Source organism: Loxodonta africana, chromosome 15 (genome assembly GCF_030014295.1).
Source record: "Loxodonta africana isolate mLoxAfr1 chromosome 15, mLoxAfr1.hap2, whole genome shotgun sequence".
Classification (NCBI taxonomy): Eukaryota; Metazoa; Chordata; class Mammalia; order Proboscidea; family Elephantidae; genus Loxodonta; species Loxodonta africana.
This window is the reverse complement of record NC_087356.1, coordinates 7,679,341-7,696,716: the sequence shown is the minus strand read 5'-3', so window position 1 is coordinate 7,696,716 and position 17,376 is coordinate 7,679,341. Positions and strand designations below refer to the sequence as shown.

General features: G+C 40.0%; 1 protein-coding gene across 5 annotated transcripts in view; it reads right to left on the bottom strand.

The window, feature by feature from the left end:
* The window catches only part of SLC9A4 (solute carrier family 9 member A4), a 77,948-nt gene that overhangs the window by 58,002 nt on the left and 2,570 nt on the right, over window positions 1-17,376 (bottom strand). For 4 of the 5 annotated variants that reach the window (XM_023552610.2, XM_003413729.3, XM_023552609.2 and 1 more), the window contains 2 exons: window positions 9,372-9,900; window positions 170-633 (listed from right to left, as the gene is read on the bottom strand). In XM_023552610.2, the coding sequence (XP_023408378.1) occupies window positions 170-633; window positions 9,372-9,633 (726 nt within the window). In that variant the 5' untranslated portion in view covers window positions 9,634-9,900. Of the gene's footprint in view, window positions 1-169; window positions 634-9,371; window positions 17,278-17,376 lie in introns of all 5 variants that reach the window. The other variant, XM_064268573.1, reaches the window with a different exon arrangement.

Below are 17,376 nucleotides of genomic sequence, written 5' to 3'. Positions count from 1 at the left end.
AAAAGTCACCAGGACCTGGGCCACACACAGAATTGACTGAAGCTATTCCTGTCCTGCTACAGCCCAGCCATACTTGGACTTTCCCTATCAGCCTCAAGGACAGTCCCTTGTCCCCAGCCCCATTCCTAATGCCGGGTCTCCCTTCAGGGACATGTCATGGGCATCTTACCACACTAATCCCGTCATTGAGAAGGGCCTCCCCGAAGATCATCATGTAGAGTGACTCATTCACTCGTGCCTCCTCGAACACGGCCAGCACGGCCACAGGGTCCACGGATGAGATCAGGCTGCCAAACAGCAGGTTCTGCAGCAGGTTAACGTCGCTGAGGCCAAAGGCCTTGATTTGGCAGATGAGGTAGAGGGAGAGGCCAATGCCGAAAGCGTTGATCAGGGCCCCCAGTCCAGCCCACCACAGGATGGAGCCAAAGTTCTCAAAGAAGGGTCGGGTGGGCATGAAGTAACCACCCTCTAGGATAATGGGTGGAAGGAGATACAGGAAGTAGATGCTGGAATCCATGACGGGGGGTGATTTGTGGTCTGTGCCAAAGATGATGCAGCCCACCAGAACCCCGACAATGATGAGGAGGCAGCTTTCTGGCATGAGGCCTGGCAGTCTGTGATAAAGATGGAAGCCTGGGGAAGAGCAGAGGTTACATGAAGATATTTGCAAGTAAAACAAATGTACTAGGAGACGGGTGTGTACAAGTATTTTAAAGCCACACAGCTGGGGCCTTGGGCAAGCTGTCATCTCTGAGCTTCAGCTATCAGTAGCAGATACTAATTGTGTCCACTTGGCCATGTTGTCTGGGCTTTAAAAGAGATCAAGTACTTCCCATCTCGAATCCACTGTACGTTAGAGAACCTTTTCTCACTTAGTCGTCCCCTCTCCACTTCCTCCTTCCTGCTTTCCCCATCTTATAGGGCTCTGAAGGGCACACGAGAAAAAAGGAGAGAAGAGGACAGAACTCTTCTGCATTCACGCAAAACCCGCTTTTAACTCATGCAGAGCCACCCAAACCTCACCTTGTCCAAAATTCCCCTTCCCAGTTCCCCTTGTTCCCTTGATCCCATTCCCCTTTCCTACAGACAAAAACAAACAAACAAACAAAAGCCCTTTATTTTGTTTTCTTTACCCAAACAATGACATTACCATTTGGTCAGCCACTGAAGAGGAAATTCAGGTGGCATTTTCATGAACCCCCTTTGTTCATCATTGTTTCCTTCCTGCAGTCAGCTCCGTATTTCATCAGTTACACCCCTCTCCATTTCTACAGACACTGCCTTCCTTGAAAGGCTCCCCATTTCTTCTCCTAATTATTGCACTATCCTGCAGCTCTCTAACTTCACCCCCACCCCCCTAACTCACCCTGACACTGCTGTCAGACGGGTTTTTCTTGTCCTGAGGATTTGATTGTCTAACTCCCCACCCAGCACACCAAGGCATGCAAAGCATCTCAAAGATTTTAAACTGAGGATGTGTGTCCAGCCTCCTGTGCAAAGATCAAACCGTATGCTCTGTTAAGTACTGTGAAGTGGAGAACCGAAGATGTTTGCCACAGTACTGCCAGGATGGCGATTTACAAATAAGATATGAGCAAAGAAGAAGACAAAAACAATCTAAGGATAAAAAAGTGAATATTGAATATCCCAACAAGCATGGTAGACCATCAGAGTTTGAAGGTCACCACAGGGCTCCCTCCACACTCGTCTGTATTACTTTTGCACACCCTATGTTGTAGCCAGCCAAATGCCTTTTTACCCAGCAGGTCCTCTTTCTTGTCTGTTATTGCTACCTGGGTTGTCCTTTTCCATGGCCCTTTCAGGTCCTGCTAACATTTTGAGGCCTAGCTTTTCGCCACCTCCTGCCAAGGAAATAACATCTTCCTCTGAATTATTGTAATATTGTATCTGTCTAGCAACAATGATCCTTATCTTAGTGTGTGTGTGTGTGTGTGTGTGTGTGAATAGTTTACCTCCCCTACTAATGTCTAAATGCCTTACACTCAGACACAATGATATACATTTTTATATCTCTCCAAAGTGCTTAGCAAGTTGCCTGTCCCACAATGGCTGATCTATTTGCTGAAAGAATCTGTCGGTGTCTAAGTGAATAAATTAACAGATTAAATGTTGCTCTATGAAGCTTATACATGGAAATTAGAAGTTAAACAGGTTATTGGAGAATGACTAGGGTTTACATAGTTGGATAGCAGAATGGAAGACATTTTGGGTGGGGAGAATTTCAAATGCAAAAGAGAGGCAAGAATGGCCCAGCCAGGCATTTTTGACATTCATTTGTACCTGCTGGGGCAAATTTTGAGAGGAGCCCTGGTGGTGCAGTGGTTAAGAGTTACGGCTGTTAATCGAGAGGTCAGCAGTTTGAATCCATCATCCACTCCTTGAAAATCCTATGGGAAAGTTCTACCTGTCGTATAGGGTCTCTATGAGTCAGAATTGACAGCAATGAGTTTGGTTTGGGGACAAATTTTGAATTGAGAAGAGCGGTAAGACAAGAGTTGGAAGGTGACTTTGAGCCAGAGAATGGAAAGCCTTGAATGCAAGGCTAAGGAAGGTGGGCTTCCTCACACAGATCATGGGGAGCCAGTGAATTTCTCTTCAGGGATTTTTAGGTTCAACCATCCATAGAGTATGTGTTTCTTTGACCTCTGCTTTTAAACTTCTCCATTAACCACCCAAAGACAGGTTAATATAATGAAGTACAATTAGCATCAAGAGATACTATCCCTACCAACACCCCTATCCCATTGGCTTCCAAGTCAGTTTGAGGCCCCCTTCTGGACTTCTGCACTCTGCATTTACTAATGACTTCTCGCTCTCTTCTCTTAATGCTTATTTTAATCCAGTTTAACTTCCCTCAAGATGGAAGAGGCCATAACGTGATTTTCTCAGGCCCGTGGCTCCCCAGGTTGGCCCTGCTTCCAGGAATCCAGTTTCCTGGAATGGTTTCGACGTGTGCCTTCCTTACACCAAGTTGCACCCTACAACAATGGTAGCCGGAAAAGGCTACCCACCCATAAGAAGGGCATTGTCAAGGGAAACTACATGCATTGCCATCTGAGGCAGGATACTGTATGAGACTCTAGAAGAATAGAGTCAGTTACTTAGAGATTTTGCAATTCCAGCATCTAAAACTTAAATGACCACAAATAAAAAGGTCCTGCCTAAAAGCCAGAAGATGGTCCTACAATAATGGAATAACAATACAAAAATGGGCTGCCCAATGATTCACAGAGCATTCTTCTGTAATACCCCAAGAAGTTGAACTGAAGTAAGGGATAAAATACAGTCTGAAGTGATTTGTATTATTTTTGTTCTATGATGTCCTTGTTCTATAACATGAACAAATGAGTATTTAAAAAAGTTAGGGGATAGGTTGGATATTCATTTGTCAGAGTACCAACAAGCAGTACTAGGTTACCTTTCTTCCTCATTACCCTTAAGTTCCTTGAAGTTAGGGACCATAGTCATTCCTGGATAACACACCAGGGCTCAGTGCTTATGTCTTGATAGAATGGCTGAACAAAAGAATGAATGATAATAATAATGCCTATTAATTATATCCTGATTCATGTTTTAAAATACAGAATCTTGAAGACCCGTAGAAGAGTTCCTTAGTATTAAAACTTTATAAGTCACCTTCACCACCCCTGGTAAATGAAACACTTGGGGTCCTGGTGGAACAGTGGTTAAGAATTTGGCTGCTAAACCAAAAGGTCACCAGTTTGAATCCACTGGCTGCTCCTGGGAAACCCTACGGTGCAGTTCTATACTGTCCTATGGGGTCGTTATGAGTCAGAATCAACTTGATGGCAACGGGATATATATATTTGTCTGTCAGTTTGTAGTACTATGTTGGCTTGCATGTTGCTGTGATGCTGGAAGCTATGCCACCAGTATTCAAATACCAACAGGGTCACCCACGGGGGAAGGGTTTCATCAGAGCTTCCAGATTAAGACAGACTAGGAGGAAGGATCTGGTGATCTACACCTAAGAAAAATTGGCAAGTGAAAACCTATGAATAGCAGTGGGATATTTTCTGATATAGTGTTGGAAGACGAGCCCCTCAAGTTGGAAGGCACTCAAAATACAACTGGGGAAGAGTTGCCTCCTCAAAGTATAGTCAACCTTAATGATGCAGTTGAAATCAAGCTTTTGAGACCTTCATTTGTTGATGTGGCACATTTCAAAATGAAAAGAAACAGCTGCAAACATCCATTAAGAATAGGAATGTGGAATGTACAAAATATGAATCCAGGAAAATTGAAAATCATCAAAAATGAAATGCATAAAAATCAATATCCTAGGCATTAGTGAGCTAAAATGAACAGGTATTGGCCATTTTGAACCAGACAACCACATGGTCTATAATGCTAGGAATGACAAATTGAAAGGAATGATGTCACATTCATCGTAAAAAGAACATTTCAAGATCTATTCTGAAATACAATTGCCGTCAGTGACAGAATAATATCCATACTTCTACAAGGAAGACGAGTTAACAGGACTATTATTCAAACGTATGCACCAAAGATGAAGAAACTGAAGATTCTTACCAGCTTCTGAAGTCTGAAATTGATCAAACATGCATTCGAGGTGTGTTGATAATTACCACTGATTGGAATTCAAAAGTTGGGAACAAAGAAGAAAGGTCAGTAGTTAGAAAATATGGCCTTGGTGATAGAAATGAGGCCAGAGACCACATGATAGGATTTTGCAAGAATAATAACTTATTTATTGCAAATACCTTTTTTCAACAACATAAGTGGCAACTATAAATGTGGGTCTCACCGGATGGAATACACAGAAGTCACATCGACTATGTCTGTGGAAAGAGACGACGGAGAAGCTCAGTATCATCAGTCAGAACAAGGCCAGGTCGCGACTGCAGGACAGACCATCAATTGCTCATATGCAAGTTCAAGGTGAAGCTGAAGAAAATTAAAACAAGCCCATAGGAGCCAAAGTATGACCTTGAGTATATCTCACCTGAATTTAGAGATCATGAAAAAATTAGATTTGACACACTGAACACTAATGACCCAAGAGCATATGACTTCAAGAACATGATACATTAAGAAAGCGAAAGGTCATTAAAAAGTTAGGAAAGAAAGAAAAGATCAAAATGGATGTCAGAAGAGACTTGCTCTTGAATGCACGGTATCTAAAGAAAATGGAAGATGCGATGAAGTGAAAGGGGTGAACAGAAGATTTCAAAAGGCAGCTCAAGAAAACAAAGTATTATAATGAAATGTGCAAAGAGCCAGAGTTAGAAAATCAAAGGGAAGAACACAACTGGCATTTCTCAAGCTGAAAGAACTCAAGAAAAAAATTCAAGCCTTGAATTGCAATATCCAAGGATTCTATTGAACAACGCAGAAAGCATCAAAAGAAGATGGAAGGAATATACAGAATCATTGTACCAAAAAGAATTGGTTGACGTTTAATCGTTTTAGGAGATAGCATATGATCAAGAACCAATAGTATTGAAGGAAGAAACCTAGGCTGTAATGAAGGCATTAGCAAAAAACAAGGCTCCAGGAATTGACAGCATACCAAATTAGATGTTTCAACAAATGCATACAACACTGGAAGTGCTCACTTGTCTATGCCAAGAAATTTGGAACACAGCTACCTGGCCAACCAACTGGAAGGGATCCATATTTGTACCCATCCCAAAGAAGGGTGATCCAATCAAATGCAGAAATTATTGAACAATCTCATTAATATCACATGCAAGTAAAATTTTGCTGAAGATCATTCAAAAACAGTTGCAAAAGTACATTGACAGGGAACTGCCAGGAATTCAAGCTGGATTCAGAAGAGGACATGGAACCAGGGATATCGTTGCTGGTGTAGATGGATCTTGGCTGAAAGCAGAGAATATCAAGAAGATGTTTGCCTGTGTTTTATTGACTATGCAAAAGCATTAGACTGTGTGGGTCATAATAAATCTTGGATAACTTTGCAAAGAATGGGAATTTCAGAACATTTCATTGTGCTCATGCGGAACCTGTAAACAGAACAAGAGGCAGTCATTCGAACAGAACAAGGGGATACTGAGTGGTGTAAACTCAGAAAAGATATGCATCAGGGTTGTATCCAGGGGCAGATTACCCAATGAACAAGGTACACACGGGCTTACTTGTGCTTACTAATGTGTGATGCACAATTTCACCTGTTTTTCACCACATGTTTTTCACCTTGCTTGCTAAAAGCAAAGAGGACTTGAAGTACTTACAGATGAAGATCCAAAACTACAGCCTTCACTATGGATTACAACTCTGCATAAAGAAAACAAAAATCCTCACAACTGGACCAATAAACAACATCACGATGAACCGAGGAAATATTGAAGTCGTCAAAGATTTTGTTTTACTTGGATCCACAATCAACACTCATGAATGTTAGCAGTCATAGAATTAAATGACACATTGCATTCAGCAAATCCATTGCAAAAGAACTCTTTAAAGTGTTAAAAAGCAAAGATGTTACTCTAAGGGATCAGGTGCGCCTGACCCGAGCCATTGTATGCGTGCAAAAGCTGGGAAAACCGAAGAAGAATTGAAGCCTTTGAGTTATGGTCTGACAAAGAATATTGACTACACCATGGAATGCCGGAAGAACGAACAAATTTGTCTTGGAAGAAGTGCAGCCAGGATGCCCCTTAGAAGCAAGGATGGCAAGACTTTGTCTCATACTTTGAGCATGTTATCAGGGGGGACCAGTCCCTGGAGAAGGACATCATGCTTGGTAGAGGGTCAGTGTAAAAGAGCAAGACCCTCAACCAGAAGGATTGACACAGTGGCTGCGAAAATGAGCTCAAGTACAACAACAGTTGTGAGGATGGTGCAGGACCAGGCAGTGTTTTGTTCTGTTGCGCATAGGGTCACTATGAATTGGAACCGACTTGACTGTACCTAACAACAACAACTTGTACAAAACTATTAGCCAGTACCTGGTATTCTGCTCTATATTCACAAATGTGGGTTCCTTTTCTCTGTGCTTTCCATGTCCATGTGTAAGAAAAATAATCTGAATTCTTGAATACTAGCAAATATGGAATTGTCCTTAAATAAGCGTGTTCCTACTGTTATCCCATTTAAATTATTTTCATTTTCAAAAGTATGTTGAACTACATCAGCATGAAAATCAAGAGGATTTAAGTCAACAGCTCAGTGAACAATCGTGTCCTTACAACACGCCTCACTTGTAATCAAAGTGAGTCTGGGCACACACAACACTTCCAAAGAACAAATTTTATTGTACGCTGTCTTAGTCATCTAGTGCTGCTATAACAGAAATACCACAAGTGGATGGCTTTAACAAAGAGAAATTTATTTCTTCACAGTAAAATAGGCTAAAAGTTCAAATTCAGGGTGTCAGCTCCAGGGGAAGGCTCTCTCTCTCTGTGGCCTTCTTATCAATGTTCCCCTCACCTGGAAGATTCTCTGCACAGGGACCCTGAGTCCAAAGGATGCACTCTGTTCCCAGCACTGCTTTCTTGGTGGTTGGAGGTCCCCAGCTCTCTGCTTGCTTCCCTTTCCTTTTTATCTTTTGAGAGATAAAAGGTGGTGTAGGCCACACCGCAGGGCAACTCCCTTTACATTAGATCAGGAAATGACCTGGGTAAGGGTGTTGCAATCCCACCCCAATTCTCTTTAATATAAAATTACAATCACAAAATGGAGGACAACCACAAAATACTGGAAATCCTGGCCCAGTCAAATTGATATACATGTTTTTGGGGGGACATAATTTAGTCCATGACATATGCTAATTTAAAAATGAAGATAAAATGTATCTTTTCTGCCTGGAAATGTTTACTGGTATACCATGCCCCTTTTCCATCAGAAAATCCTCTTTTGTGCAATATTATAGACTAAAAAGGGGATTTAGAGATCATTTCACAGATTAACACACTGGGATTTACAAAGATAACGCAACTAAATAGTGGCAGATATAGCTTCCTGATTCCCAGACCACTTCACCCATTACCATGGAGAGGAAGAGGGGAACATAGGATCTCTAGCACTGTTTACAAAGAAAAACTCAAGATGCATGTAAGATTACCTTGAATGTTCTCAGTGTCCATGTAGTCTCATGAAAGGTGTTAGACCCTAAGCTCTGAACTGAAAATATTACCCATTTGGAAATCTATTTTTCTTTCAGTACTTCTTAAAAATAATGTGAGACTTTATGTAAATTAATTGTTTAACAAATAGCACAGGAGTTCTGAAAACTGACAATTCCCATTCAATTTTCACAGTTTACTAACTCAAAATGAGTAGCAGTTACAAAGACGCATCCAATAAACACATGTGTCCCCAATAGCCTTGGAGAGGGTGTTAAATGAATAGACAAAATCCATAGCCCTGATGCCAAGTAGCTAACCACCAAAATTCCACGGCTCAACCCGTATTTCACACTCACCCTACAGAAAAAATATAAATGAGCACCAGAATATTTCATCTAGATACTACCTCAATAATGCAATATACCTGCTGAAATAATATAGAGTTTATATGTGAATCAAAGGAGAATTTATGCTTAATAATTGAGATAATCGTATCAACCTTCCACTTTGGAAGAAGATGACTTTGAGAAGGCAAGGGGTGGAGTTTGTGATAAACAGTCACAGGGTGTAAACCACCACTTTCGTTTCTTAGCACAAAGAAATCTAGATTAGAATTGAAACCATTAACTAAAATTCACTTTATGTCACAAAGGAAACCAGAGGTGCCCCGATGACTCTCTATTTGGCTCAACTGTAAACCAATCTTTTACTGACAGACACCATCTCACAGGCTGCCACAACCCATCGTCGGATGCTGTAAGTGTTGCCCGTGGTTGTCGTGCTCTCTGCTTTCTGTCAGTTTGCAAGGAGCACACGCCGCTTTTACGGAATAAGCAATGCAGCCATTGATGGAGTCCCCGATGGCACGGCCGAGGCTGAAGGAAGAACGTTTTATAGAAGAATCATGGTGTGGCTCCTGAAATGTCTAACCTGCACCATTCTGCGGTCTACATGCTTTACTCTTTACATTTTTTAAAACATAGAACTTGAGATTTTTACCTGTCAAACAATGTCACATGGTTGTCATCCTAAAATTAGAAAGGAACCAAAACAAACCAGGACCCAGAAGTATGCTCTAAATTGCTAAGCACCATCCTGAAGTGTTAAATGGTTTTATAAATAGCAATGATGACTTTCCTTTGACTCAAGGGAACAGAATTATTTTAAGTAAAAGCAGTAACAGTTAAAATCAATTTAGTCTACCATTTGTCAGATTTTTCAAGTACATTATCTCATATAGAAAAACCTCCTACAACCAGGTGTTTTGGGACTTACCTATTTTTGCAAGGGATGCTAGAAGTATCCAGAGGGTGACCTCATAAGGAATTTGCACGTAGTCATAATCCAGTGAGAAAACAGATATCCTCTCATCTGGCTCCGAGCTGGCAACAGCAAACCGAGCATTAGGGCTGCTGGTCCACTGCTGGGCAGTGGAATTTGCAGAATTCAAATCAGAAGACGCATCACAACACTTGAGTGCCACTAGCAGCAGCAACCAATTCCAAGGGCTGAAAGCCACAAGCCTCTGAAAAAACATGGTGTGGGTTTTCGTCTCCTACCTACACTGCTGTGTGCCGATGGGTGCCACACATCTGAAGTGGGGAAGGGTTTCTAGGAAGCAACTGCACCCACCTGGGTCAAAGGTAATATACGTACAGTCCGTGGGTCATTCTAAGAAGAATCCAAGGGTGTCACTCAGCTCTGAGTGTTGATGTCTTCCAATCTTCTTCAAAGCGTTTGTGTTCAGGTAACTCGGCTTCTGGCTCAGTCGCAGTCAGTCAGTAAGGGGCTGTATGACCTCTATCTGATCACAAGAGGAAAAGCAGTGATTGGAAAAGGACAAATATTTCTTCATTCAAAGCCGATTCCTAGCTTTACTGCCCACTGCCGTCATCTTGTGAGTGAAAATTAAAAAGGACAACACACTGATCCTTCCAAGTATCATCGGAATCCTTACAAGAAGGAGAGGAAGACGTCCCTTGCTGTCAGAATGCAAGAAAAGGCTACCTGCCCAGCACCTGCTCCTCCTCTCCGCCCCCTGCTCTCGCCCTTGTTTGGAATGGCCAAGGCAGCAGGTAGCTGTGGAACGACAATTAATTATTTGCTCTGATTTGACTTTTGTGATAAAAAGCTTTCCTTACATGTTCTCCAGTGGTTACACTGCTGACCTCTAGTGGGCAGCCACGATGTATACACCCTTAGCATCTATAATAAGGATTAAGGTGACCATGGAAACCCTGGTGGCATAGCAGTTAAGAGCCACAGCAGGTAACCATAAAGGTCAGCAGTTCAAATCCTTGGAAACCCTATGGGGCAGTTCTACTCTGTCCTATAGAGTCAGAGCCTACTCCTACTCGATGGCAACAGTTTGTTGTTTTTTTTTTTTTGAGGTGACCATATATAATTATGCCCGAACCACAGGTGTAAACCAGGAGTGTCCTGGAAAACTAGGTCATATGGTTGTTCTTGAAGAATAAGGAGGAGGAGGAGGGTAGGAAAAGAGGAAGAAAAAAATGAAGAGGGAGGAGGAGGAAGGTGGCAACAAGGATAACAAACATGCCAGCACATTTTGGGCTTTATGAGCAGTTATTCATAGAAAAAATAAAGTTCCATCTCTCTAGAAACGGTATTAAAAAAAAAAGCAAGAAGCAGAACAAGATCCATTAAACACACCTAAAAACCCAGTTTTGAAAAACTCCAAGGCACATCCAAATTTTCCACCTTAAAGAATTTTGTTATTATGATCTATTTGTTAAAAAGAAGCAGCATAACAAAGCGTTACGGAAGAATGTTGAGGTGAATTCTGTGGATCTACTCCCAGGTCTTCCACACCTTGCCAGGTCACCTAGGCCAAGGTACTTACCTGGAGATCTTTCCTTATCTGAAAAGCCGCAGAATTATAATATCTACCTCGTAGAATGTTTAGGAGCATTAAATGAGATTAAAAGGTAAAGTATCTGGCATATAGTTGGCACTTAATCAATGCTTCGTTGTTGTTGTTGGTTCCAACTCATAGTGACTCTGTGCATAGCAGAACAAAACACTGCCTGGTCCTGCACCGTCCTCAATAATCACCATAATCAATGCTAGTTTTCATTACATTTCTTATTCTACAGGAGAAAATAAAACTCAATTCTGCTATAATGACAAGTAGTACTCAGCGGAAATTGAGAATTATTATTCACATAGTATATCAATAACTCTTCCACACATGACTGCAGATATTGTTGTTGGTAGGTGCTGCTGAGTGGGTTCTGACTCATAGCAACTCTGTGTACAACAGAACAAAACACTGCCCAGTCCTGCACCATCCTCACAATTGTTGCTATGTTTGAACCCATTGTTGCAGTGACTGTGTCAATCTGTCTGGTTGACCCTCTATTTTACCAAGCATGATGTCTTTCTTCAGGGACGGGTCCCTCCTGATAACATGTCCAAAGTATGTTAGACAAAGTCTCACTATCCTTGCTTTTAAGAAGCTTTCTGTAAATATTTACATTAAAAATAAAAATATTTCAATTCAATAACCTAACTTTCTCCTTAAGGTACTAGAAAAAGAATAACAACCTAAACCTAAAGCAATCAGAAGGGAGGAAATAATACAAATTGGAGTCAAGATAAACAAAATAGAAAATAGAAAAACAACAGAGTGAATCAATGAAACCAAAAGCTGGCTCTTTGAAAAGATCAATAAAATTGACAAGGCTTTAGCTAGACTGAACAACCACAACGAAAAAGATTCAAATTACTAAAATCAGGAATGAAAGAGAGGACATCATGATCCACTTTATAGAAATATAAAGGATTATAATGAAATCTATGAACAACTGCATTCTAACAAATTAGAAAACTCAGAGGTTTTCTAGAAAATTTTCTGGAAAAAAATTCTAGAAAGACAAGCTACAAAAACTAACTCAAGGAGAAATAAAAAATATAGAAATAATGAGGTTGAAGTAGTAGTTGAAAACTTGCCACAAAGAAAACCCCTAGCTCTGATGACTCATTGGTAAATTCTACCAAACTTTTAAAGAATCATTAGTACTAATTATTCACAATCTATTTAAAAAAGTAGAAGTACCGTTTCCTAGTGCATCATAGAAGCCAGCATTACTCTGATACCAAACCAGAGAAAGACATAGCCAAATAAAATCAAATAATAATACAGACCAATATCTCTTATGAATACAGATGCAAAAATTTTCAACAAATTATTAGCAAACTTAGTTCAGCAGCATATAAAAAAGATTATATACCATGATCAAGTGGGATTTATCCTAGGAATGTAAGTATGGTTTAACATCTGAAAATCAATTAATGTAATACACAGTAGCAATAGAATGAGAAAATGTGTTGATAAAATCCAACAAGGTTTTATGATAAACATATACAATACACCACAAATAGAAGGGAACTTCCTTAACCTGATAAAGAGTACCTACGAAAAATTCACAGCTAATATCACACTTAATAGTGAAAGGCTAAATGCTTCCCCTCTGAGAACAGTAACAAAACAAGGATGTCCTCTCTTGCCATGTCTATTCAAATTTGTACTGGAAGTTCTAGCTACAGAAATTAGATGAAAAAGAAATAAAAGTTATCCAGATAGGACAGGAAAAAGTAAAAACATCTCTATTTGCAGATGACATAATTTTGTATATGGAAAATCCTCAGGAATCCATTAAAATACTATTAAATTTCATAAATGAGCTCAACAGGGATACAAAATCAATATACAAAAATAAATTGTATTTTAATTTCATTTGACAGTAACAATGAACAAAAGGAAAATGAAGTTAAGACAGAATTCCATTTACAATAGCATCAAGAAGAATAAAATTCTTAGGAATAAAATTTTATAGAAGATACGTCAAACTTGTATTCTGGAAAACAAAACGTTGTTCAAAGTAGTGTGAAAAGACCTAGATAAGTAAAAAGACATCCCATGTTCATGGATCAGAAGACTTAATATTGAGGTGGCAATAGTCTCCAAAATGTTCTACAGACTCAACATAATCTCTATGAAAATCTCAGCTGCATTTTTTTAAGAAATTGACGAGTTGATTCTGAATTTCCTATGGCATATGTCCAGAACAGCCAAAAAAATCTTGAAAAAAAGAACAAAGTTGAAGGACTCACACTTCCTACAAAGCTACAATAATCAAGAAAATGTGATACTGGCATACGGAAAGGTGCAGAGATCAATGGAATATAAAGTTCAAAAATAAACCCTTGCATTATGATCAATTGACTTAGCCAAGTGTACCGAGACAATTCAATAGGGAAAGAACCGTCTTTTCAATGGTAAATCTCTTAGAAGAAAATACGGGAGTAAATTTTCATGACCCTGAATTCAGTGAAGCCTTCTTATATATGACACAAAAAGCTCAAGTGACAAAAGAAAAGAAACAGATAAACTATATTTAATTAAATTAAAAGAAAGATTCGTGCTGCAGAAAATACCATCAAGAAAGTAGAGAGACAACCTACGAAATAAAAGAAATTTTCCCAAATCATATATCTCATAAAATCATATATCCAACCCTGATTATATAAAGAACTCTTACAGCTTAATAATAAAAAAGATTAACCCAATTAAAAATGGTCAAAGGATCTGATTAGACATTCCTCCAAAAAAGATAAGCAAATGATCAATAAATGCATGAAAAGTTGCTCAACACATTAGCCATTATGGAAATGCAAATCAAAGCAACAAGATACGACTTCACACTCACTAGGATGACTATAATAGAAAAGATGGATGATAACAAGTATCAACAAAGATGTGGAAAAATTAGAACCCTCATACATTGCTGGTGGTAACGTAAAATGGTACAACTCTTTCGGAAAAGAGTTTGGTGGTTTCTCAAAATATTAAACAGAGTTTCCGTATAACTCCACAATCCCACTCCTTGGTATATACCCAAGAGAAATAAAAATATACATCCACTCGAAATCTTGTACTTGAATATTTCTAGCAGTATTATTCATAATAGCAAAAAAGTGAAAATGCAGATGACCATTAACTGCTGAACGGATGTGATCTATCCTTCTAATGGAATATTATTCGGCAGTGTAAAGAAATGAAGTGCTTACACGTGCTACAACACGGGTGAACCTTGAAAACATAGTACTAAGTAGAAGAAGCTAGTCACAGAGACCACGTATCATATGATTTTCTTTAAATTAAATTTCCAGAAAAGGCAAATTTATAGAGACAGAAAGTAGACGAGTTTTGTCTACAGTTGGGGGAGGGGAGATGAAGGAATTTATAAACGACTTTTAATGATCGTGAGGTTTCTTTTGCGGTTGAATAAAGTGTTCCAAAATTGTGATGCTGGTTGCAGAATTCTGTGAATACACTAAAAACCAATGAAATGCACACTTAGGGTGAATTACATGGTATGTGAAGTACATCTTAATAAAGCTTTTTTTTTTTTTTTTTAAGGCAATGAGGCAGAGAAGGCAGGGTCATTTGTTACTATTCGTCTGGACATAGCTTCACCAGAAAACACAGTTGGTTGCTTGAGCACAGGCCTTTGAAAAGCCTATAGGAGATGAGACAGGAATTCTCTGGAGAGTTCTTCTCATTTCCTATGTCTCATTGGTCTAAATTTGCCCCACAGGGCATTAAATCTCTTCTACTTCCAGGCTGTATCAATGTCTTAGTTATCTAGTGCTGCTATAACAGAAATACCACAAGTAGATGACTTTAAGAAACAGAAATTTATTCTCTCACAGTCTAGGAGGCTCAAAGTCTAAATTTAGGGTACCAGCTCCCAGGGAAGGCTTTCTCTCCCTGTCTGTTCTGGGGGAAGGTCCTTGTCATCGATCTTCCCTGGGACCAGGAGCTTCTCGGCGCAAGAACTCCAGCACCAAAGGACACACTCTGCTCCCAGCACCTCTTTCTTGGTGGCATGAAGTCCCTATCCCTTCTGCTGGATCCTCTCTTTTATATCTCAAAAGAAACTGACTCGAGATACAACCTAATCCTGTAGATTGAGTCCTGCCTCATTAACATAACTTCCTCTAATTTTGCCTCATTAACATCATAGAGGTTAGAATTTACAACACATGGGATAATCACATCAGATCACAAAATGGTGGATGACCATACAGTACTGGGAGTCATGGCCTAACCAAGGTGGTACACATTTTGGGGGACACAATTCAATCCATAATAATTAACATCCTACACAGCTGTTAGGAAGTCAGATCACACACTCTGCACTACAGTGCTTCACCTTGTCTTGAAAATGGTAGGAGGAGCCACAGTCTTCCTGGGTCCAACTGAGCTGAGACCATGAACGACTTGAGCCTGCAGCTGTTTGCACAGCTGGAGCAGGAGACAATAGAGAAAGTGCCGTATACCCTAGCGCACACACACACACTAAAGTCAGAGCTGGAGAGTTGCGGAAACTGATGGCTTCTATTTGGAAGCCCCTTACTATATTGCTACCCACAGAGCCATGGATGGAGGCTGAACTGCAAGCTTTGCACAGTACAACACAAGCTGCTCACCACCACCTATGGCAGCTGATCTCAAAAACACATGGAAAAGGCCTGTGTATTCCAGCTTCTCAAGACTACTACCCATCTACCGTGTGAGAGGCTGGCGTTCCAACAATAGCTACTCATGCGCTGGTTCAAGGGCATGTGCCCCAAGAAGGTCAAAGATATAGCAACCAGAATTCTCTGCTCCATTGAACAAGTGACCAAGGCCCAAATAGAGCCAAGCAAATTGTCGTGGTAGCAGGAGGTGGTACATAACTGGGGCTGGTAGAAGAATTTCTCTCTGATCGTTCATTTCACCACTTAAATAGTGCCTAGCAATTTTTAGGATGAAATACAGACTCTTTAACATGGTGTAAGTAGCCTGCAGCTTCTAATACCTGATTATATCTCTGGCCCCATTTCTTATGATTTCCACCTTTACATCATGTTCCACTTTTCCAAAATAATTTACACGTCCTGGGAGAAGCTTTATCCTCTCTTTTCATATCTGCATCATGGTGGATACAGCTCCCTTTGACTAGAATTGCCCAATTCTCTCTCCCATCACTCCCCTTAATTTGGACAACACAATTTGGTCCATTTAGGACTCAGCGCGGAAACATTTCAGTTCCTTTCACTCTGGAAGAGGGGTCCCTCTTGGAAAGTAACATGCTTCTCACCCCACTATGTTGGCTTGTCTCCTCCCACCAGTTGGTCAGCTCATCAAAGGCGAGGGCTCTGTCATTCTTTCCTTTGAAACTACGATGCCTACCACAGTGTCTGGCACAGAAGGGGCTGTATTTGATCAGTGGGAGTTAAAATTCTTGTTGAAATGAAAAGATATTTCCACCACACTCAGTTTTTCCATGATCTGATTTTCTTAATAAGGAAAAATTCAACTTTTCCTCCAAAGCTTCACAGTAAACCCATTTCCTCCTAAAGGTTAAAATTACGAAAGACAATCCTGAGAAGTCTTGCTGGAAAAGTTGTATCCTGAGAAAGTTTGCAAGCGAGGCAGCATTATGAGGTGGTTAAGAACACGTGCTCTCAAACCAGATGACCTGGGCTCACATCCCAGCTTTATTATTTACTGACTTGCATGGCCTTGGCAAGTTACTTAACCTCTCTATGCCTTGGTTTCCTCATCTGTAGTTTTGGGGAAGGAGTAGTCTTAAGAGTGTTCTGAGGATTAAATGAGTTAATATTTATAAAATGCTTAGGACAATGCCTGGCACACACACACACACACACACACACACACACAAAACGCACACAGGCAGTGCTAAATAAGAATTTCTTTAAAAAAAAAAGAAGTGGAGAAAGGAGATGATTTGATGATAAGGATCTTCATTCACTCAACAAACCTGGAGAGTTTTTTGTTACATGTCCTGAGGATAACAAAAAGAAAAAACGTGTTGTCTCAGGAAGGAAATGTGATGTTTAAAGAACAAATTTCCTGTTGGGAAGTTTTACCTACTAGAACCAAGAGGACTAAGATGTTTAGGGAGGGTCAGGGCAATTGATAAGAGGGAGCCTTATATTTGGATTCTCATAACTGAGTTGAAACCAAATTTTTCTTGATGTGTCTACACGGTAATAAGATTCGAATGATAATTATCAGTTAACTTACTTCTTTGGAAAACAGGTTGTCGGAGGCATCAGGGCATCACAGGGTACTGTGGACACTTACCTGTCCATAGGTACACATAGAAAGAAAGATTAGAAAGATAAGGGGAAAAATAAAAACAGCTTTCACTTCCAAAGTAGAAAATTAAAGCAATTATTCTGG